The 6,940-nt window shown below is 44.3% G+C and overlaps 1 protein-coding gene across 1 annotated transcript; it reads right to left on the reverse strand.

Annotated features, from left to right (window-relative positions):
- Positions 1-272: 272 nt before the first annotated feature.
- On the reverse strand, positions 273-6,395 carry trib3 (tribbles pseudokinase 3). Its single transcript, XM_084040514.1, has 4 exons — positions 5,845-6,395; positions 3,335-3,613; positions 2,735-3,027; positions 273-2,019 (listed from the first exon to the last, which is right to left on the reverse strand). Exons 2-4 carry the CDS (start codon positions 3,611-3,613, stop codon positions 1,530-1,532), a joined length of 1,062 nt encoding a protein of 353 aa, XP_083896640.1. The 5' UTR covers positions 5,845-6,395; the 3' UTR covers positions 273-1,529.
- Positions 6,396-6,940: the final 545 nt, after the last annotated feature.

Below are 6,940 nucleotides of genomic sequence, written 5' to 3' on the forward strand. Positions count from 1 at the left end.
AATTTTTTATTTTTATCTTCTAAACATGTCCACAGTATTTATTAATTAATACACAAATTGATGTTAAACATGAGATTATACAATTACTAATCATGTATTTTTTTCAACATATTTCTCCAATCAGTGAGTACCTCGTTAGTAAACTGCTGTGTGATTGGAGGAGAGATGAGGCTTCAACACGTCCCAAACCTGTAAAAACTTCCGACGTCATACAAATAATACCCGTCATACAAATATTAGACTTCATAAAAACCAGTCTGTGACCAGAACAGTTTGTGAAACATCTTTTTATTTAATCTCCAGCTGTAACTGAGGTCTGAGCGACACATTCAGAAGAAGGCATCCTATTGGCTGACTGCTGCGGTCTGTCGGGTTGATTGGTCGTTCAAAAGGAACTTCAGTGATGGGAGTTTCCAGTTATCTCAAGATTACAACCTCATTATTATTTTATGATTCAACTGCTCACGTTGGATGTGTCATCCTGAGATTTAATGACAGTGTTGCGCTGACGCGTCAAATAGCTTTGTTATAATCACATGTCAGTTGATCCAGAGTCATCAAGAGGTGTCCCAGAATAAACCTGCTCGCATGTAATTATTATTATTAGTAGTAATAATGCAGTGACGAACGTGTTCGGGGAAACCTGATGTCGCGTCACAAGAAAATTTATAATTTAACATCCAACAATGTGAGTGTACTGGATAACCGCATTAATTATAGCATGAAGTTCTGATCCTGAGATAACTTCTTCTTTTAAACTAATCCTCAGAAAAGTCGGGCTGAATGCTGAATGTGATCTGGCCGCTTGTGTTTTTCAACCAATGGCGCGACCAATTAGTGTAAACACAGAAAAGTAGCTGTGTCCCGTTTTTTTTTTTTTCTTCGCCTCCTTCAAAGTCACACTTTGTTCCAAACCCGACGGCCTGTTCAGTCTTCTTCTGGGTCTGGGTCTGGTTCTGGTTGCAGCGAGAGGAAGGCACCTGAGGTTCGGGGTCAAGTAATCCAGGATCAGACTGTGTGTGTGTGTGTGTGTGTGTGTGTGTGTGTGTGTGTGTGTGTGTGTGTGTGTGTGTGTGTGTGTGTGTGTGTGTGTGTGTGTGTGTGTGTGTGTGTGTGTGTGTGTGTGTGTGTGTGTGTGTGTGTGTGTGTGTGTGTGTGTCTATCTTTGGAAGGACCACATTTTAGTTTTTGACTGGTTGTGAGTTTTACTCTGTTTTTTTTTTTATCATGAGTCCGCCTCACCTTTTTTAGGCAAGTTATATATTTTAGTCGTTACATTAATGCCATCTCCGTGTTGTTCATAGGTGTTTATTATGTGCATTAATCTTACATTTAAGTCTTTATTTTGCATTACCTGCTCTTTGCGACTCTTAAGCTCTAACGTGAATTTGTTATGTTTATCTTAGAAGAAACGGTCTCTATAATATCTTTAATTATAGCAACTGTAAATAAATTAATAAATGTAAGATTTATTGGGGTCAAATTACGTCAATGTGGGTCCTCACAAGTATAGAAGTACAGTCTGTGTGCTAGTGTTTCTCCGTCCACGTGGGCACCACCTGCTCCTCCTCCTCCTGCTTGTTCTGTAGTGTTTTGTTCGAACTGTGATGCGTCTTTTGCGTGCTGTGGTGCGGCGTGCGGCGGCTGCTCAGCCACGGATGCATCAGCAGCTCCGACGCCGTCAGCCTCTCGGAGGGCGACTTCCTCAGCATGCAGCCGATCAGGCACTTGGCCTGCGGCGACAGCCAGTCGGGCAGGCTGAAGGCGCCGCGGCGGATCTTGGCGAACAGCGCGGCGGGCTGAGTGTCCTGAAACGGGTATCGTCCAATCAGCATGGTGTACAGGGACACGCCCAGGCTCCAGATGTCCGCGGCCCGGCCCGAGTAAGACCCGGTCCCGTTGGTGAGCAGCTCGGGGCTGACGTAGGCGGGGCAGCCGTGCCTGTCCGTCAGGGAGTCGTCGTCGTGGTTACCGTGCAACAGGATGCAGTCGTCGAGGCCGAGCAGAGCGAGGTGAGTCCTGCAGGAAGAAATATTCACAATGTATCAGCAGTGACAACAGTACTGTAGTACCTCTGATAGAAGTAGTATTAACAGTCATAGTAGTGTTAGAGGTATTACAAGTAGTACTTTTATCTGTCCGTCACTGATGCTACTAATTATACTGATGCTACCAAGAATACTGCTAATAGTATTCTTAACAGTGTCAAAAGTATCCATAGTCATTTAAGTCTGCATCTGTGTTTTTTAGCAGTATTAGTGGTAGTTTGTGGGAGTATTATCAGCACTACCTGTTTGTTAGTCTCACGTGTGTCGGTGAAGTATGCGGTATTGAGTACAATGCAGTATTGTCAGAGTAGTATGCGGCATGGTCAGAGTAGTATGCGGCATGGTCAGAGTAGTATGCGGTATTGTCCAAGCACAATGCGGTATTGTCAGAGTAGTATGCGGTATTGTCCAAGCACAATGCAGTATTGTCAGTAGTAGTATGTGGAATTGTCAGAGTAGTATGCAGTATTGTCAGTAGTAGTATGCAGTATTGTCAGTAGTAGTATGCAGTATTGTCAGAGTAGTATGCAGTATTGTCAGAGTAGTATGCAGTATTGTCAGTAGTAGTATGCAGTATTGTCAGAGTAGTATGCAGTATTGTCAGAGTAGTATGCAGTATTGTCAGAGTAGTATGCAGTATTGTCAGTAGTAGTATGCAGTATTGTCAGAGTACTCGTCGGTCTCACCTGTATTTGTCGGTGAAGACGAACCGGCGGAGCTTCAGGTCTCGGAGGACGACTCCGTGGTGATGGCAGTGCATCACGGCGTTCAGCATCAGAGTGAACAGATGCCCCGCCTCCTCCTCGCTGAGACGCTTCCTGCTTCGCACGTACGCGTGCATGTCGCCATGGTGACCGGGCAGGAAGACGTACACGCTGTCCTGGCCGATCACCACGTCCAGCAGGTCGCAGATGTTGTCGTGGTGACCGATGCGGGCGTAGGCAGCCAGCCGCTCCTGGTAACCACGTAGAGGAAGTACCTGTAACCATGGCAACAACGTTAGGGTGACACGGTTACAGTTGCGTATATATATATTGTTTTTAATGAGTATTTGCAGCAGTATTAACAATATTACTAGCAGTATGACAAGTATAATGTTGTTTTTAGGATGAGGAGTAGTATTTTCACTAATAGCAATATCGGTAGTATTCCCTGACTATCAATTATTCAAGAAGTGTGTTGTATTTTCAGCAGTACTAGCAGTTTTTTAATAACTAACATTTTATGCAACATCACAATATTTGATGTAAGTATTTGTAACAGTATCATCAGTATTTTTTCTCTACCTGGCAGGTGTATTGCTGCTTCGTGTACGCATGCTCAGCCCTGTAGGTCTTCTCCCCCTCGCAGCGTTCAAACAGGAAGTACGATCCGACTCTGGTCGGGGATTGGCTCTGGTTGGCCTCGGGGGCGGGGCTTCTGGGCCGGAGGCAGCTCGACAGGCGGGCGGCGGGCGGGTCGTGATCCAGACGAGCAACTTTACATTTCAGTGAACCGTCCTGGGGCTCGTCGAGCAGCCTCTTCAGACACCGCTGGGACCGCGCTGTGGCCATAGCCATGCTCATCTGTGATTGGAGGAGACAAGTGACATCATCGGGTTAATTACAACCTCATCATCTGTGCCAGGAGGACCATGCCACAAAAAAGGACTCAATCACTGCGACTCAGTAGACATTTATTAATGTTGGATAACTTCTGGTTTCACATCTGCCCACCTCCACTTTGTCACATGACCAGCCGAGGCTCCTCCCCCCCCCCACCGAGCGCTGCTCACTTTTACTTTACCGTCAGACGGGTGTTGTGTTACATCTCGCTGCGTTGTGTGTCCCGCTGCTCACATGCTACGCTGCTAACGTGTCTATAGGCTTCATGATGCAACTTCCTGTAAGCTGACAGACGCCTCGGCTTTCAGATCGTTGCATCAGAGCACAACAGTTTATAGTTTAAAAAGGCTTTAAATACGGTCAACACCTACCCCACACACACACGAACACACACACACACACACGAACACACACACACACAGAGAGAGTGTGCGTTTTTCTGTAAAGCTTTCTAGAGCCCTTCGGTCGCCGTGGCGACGCTGTGTGGCAACCTACTGTTTGCCAACGCTGCTTTCACTCTGGTGAAACAGCCTGAGTCACCGTGGCAACGTCTCACACACACACTCACTCTGACTCACACTGACAGTGAATCTGCTATTTGATGTCTCATCACATCAGCTGCCGTTTCACAATCAGAGATCAGACTGTTAATGATGAACGACGACAAAAACAACTCACTGGACTCTACTAGACTCTACTGGACTATACTGGACTCTACTAGACTTTACTGGACTCTATTAGACTCCACTATACTTTACTAGACTCTACTGGACTCTACTAGACTTTACTGGACTCTCTTAGACTCCACTGTACTCTACTAGACTCTCCTAGACTCTACTGGACTTTACTGGACTCTACTAGACTCTACTGGACTTTACTGGACTCTACTGAACATTTCTTTCCACTGCAGAACTTGATATAAGAACTCAAAACCTCAAAGTTAAACAGCAAAGACTAACAAATAAATAAAAGACTACATCTCCCATGAGCAGCAGCGGTGCCGCAGCCATCCGTATAATTCACCAACGTGGTTTTAGTTTCAGTATCTCGGATCACCGACACTTTCATTCAGACGTGGAGTCACACATTGTGCAGAGCCAAGTTTGCAAAAGTCTGGAGCTGATGGGAAATTGAGTTTGTACGGACGGGGTTTTGAATGAGTTTTTCTTACTTGTTGAATACAACCTAATTATTCAGACTCTTAATATAATGAACTCTATTCATTCTTCTGCAGAGGGAAGTCACCAAGTACAAATACTTTGTTACTGTATAAATGTTCATGTACTTTACTTGAGTATTTAAATAAGTAAATGACTAGTTATTTCAACGTCTTACTTTTTCTGTGTATTTTCTAACCTCAGTCCTTCATAGGGACACTTTAAACTTTATAGTTTGAGAACATTTCAGAGCCTTCAGCACTTCTACTTTTGCAAGTCTTTTTAAACACAAGTATCTGTACTTCTACTACACTGTCTGTACTTATGACGCCTCTGTTCTTGTGTCTGACTTCGTCTTCCTGGAAAGTTTGAAAAATGTATTTGAGTCAGTTTTTATTATTCTTTTCCTCATCCTCTCCTCTCAACTAACTACTATTTTCATGATATATTAATGTGCCGACTCCTCCCTCCTAAATGCTCTAAAGCTTTTCCACCGTCTTCATCAGTGGAAGGAGTCGTGGAGTCGGTCGGCTTAAAAAGTAATCAAATCATAAAAGTGTATTTCCTGAATTGTTATGCTGAGAGCACTTTGACCAAAAACCTTGCTTGCTTTCCCCCCCAGAACCCTCCCAGAAAACCCACCACAGCTGCTGATCTCACCTGTCAACAGAGCCGTCTCCATGACGACCGTGCACCATCTGATGATGACTGTTCATATCAGTAACTAGTGCTCTCATAAAATCACTTTTATTTCCTCCTCAAGTACAATGTTCAGGTGTTTGAACTGAAACTATTGGAAAATTGTGAAATTATGAACTCATAATATGATAATTTCTATCGATTAAACGACCAAAACTGCACTACATGATGCAACATAATGATGCTTTTACACGTTCAAGTAGACCTAATCCCCTTTGACGGATGTAATCCTGCATAATAAGTGATTTCAGCGCGTTTTGACTTGAATGAGCAGCCCTTTACTGGGAGGGTCTACTTTTTTAAAAAGGAAGTGCTGCTCTCAGGTCAGTTTCCTACCTTGTTCGGACGGATGAAAGACTGCGTGGAGTCGGATTGGAGCTGATGGTCCGTCCGTCTGTCTGTCAGCAGAAGTCAGCAGGAAACATGAAAACACGAGCCGGTTCGTGAAGTCCCGGCTGGAACCAGCAGCAGCTGCAGCTCCGCTACTGGGAGGACTGGGAGAACTGGGAGCGGAGCGTCCGGCGGTGACGTCTTTGTCTCGTTATATTGTTGTTGTCTCGGTTGCGCAACGTGTCGTCATTCAGTCGTTAGTTGAGTTTCTCTTTCGGTCTGAATGAGATGAAACTTTCCAACAACAAAAAATCTCAAGAAGAAAAAAACAAAACAAAAACAAAAAAAGCTTTTAAATATATTTTTTTTCTTCTCTTTTTGGTGAATATCCGAAGTTGACGCGAACAAAGCCGAGTCAACTCGAGTCCTTCCGGAGTTTTTAAATGAACGTAAAAGTCCGCGTGCTCGTCCCGGTTTCTTCTTTTAGATCCAGACCTGACCCTCCACGGCTGGTCCTGCTGCTCTGACCCCCTTTTTCCAGTCGGGACTGACTGAGGACTCGGGCTGACTCCGGGTCTGTTTGGTTCGCAGGTCGGGTTACGTCGCTTCATCCGGCGGGGAGGGGGCGGAGCTTCGATGTTGCAATCCTGAGCCGATCAGTCGTCAGAAAAGTCGACACGAGACTCCGCAGCGCCGTTTCCTCGAGTTTCTGTATGGACGCCACCATATACAGTAGCGGAGGACGGACCCGGATGTTACTCTTATATAAATGCAGCGAGGAAGAAATACTGTTGTTGCAAAGTAAAAGTACTGCAAGTACACATCATATACTTAAAGTACACAAAGCAAAACTAGCCTACTCTTGTAGAACAATGTATATTATATTTACAACTTTATTTACTGCTGGGTAGTTTGTGCTCTCTCACCATGACGTACATTTGTAATATTGCATCATCGTTTCTTTTTTAATTTATATTAATCTGAACCTGCAAAGTAACTTAAGTTATGTAAGGAGTTAATAAAGTAATAAATACAATGGAAAATAATCAAGTAAAGTACAAATACTGTGATGAGAGCTCACATAATGAACACAGTCTGGGTC

The sequence above is a fragment of the Eutrigla gurnardus genome, assembly GCF_963514095.1.
Source record: "Eutrigla gurnardus genome assembly, chromosome: 2".
Classification (NCBI taxonomy): domain Eukaryota; kingdom Metazoa; phylum Chordata; class Actinopteri; order Perciformes; family Triglidae; genus Eutrigla; species Eutrigla gurnardus.

What these genes read in the sequence shown, in the direction of transcription:
- trib3 (XM_084040514.1), bottom strand. Translation starts at nt 3,613, where the DNA reads ATGAGCATGGCTATGGCCACAGCGCGGTCCCAGCGGTGTCTGAAGAGG. An exon ending in AGCAGCAATACACCTGCCAG is followed by an intron (nt 3,028 to 3,334) that starts GTAGAGAAAAAA and finishes CCATGGTTACAG; the next exon opens with GTACTTCCTCTACGTGGTTA. An exon ending in GTCTTCACCGACAAATACAG is followed by an intron (nt 2,020 to 2,734) that starts GTGAGACCGACG and finishes TTCTTCCTGCAG; the next exon opens with GACTCACCTCGCTCTGCTCG.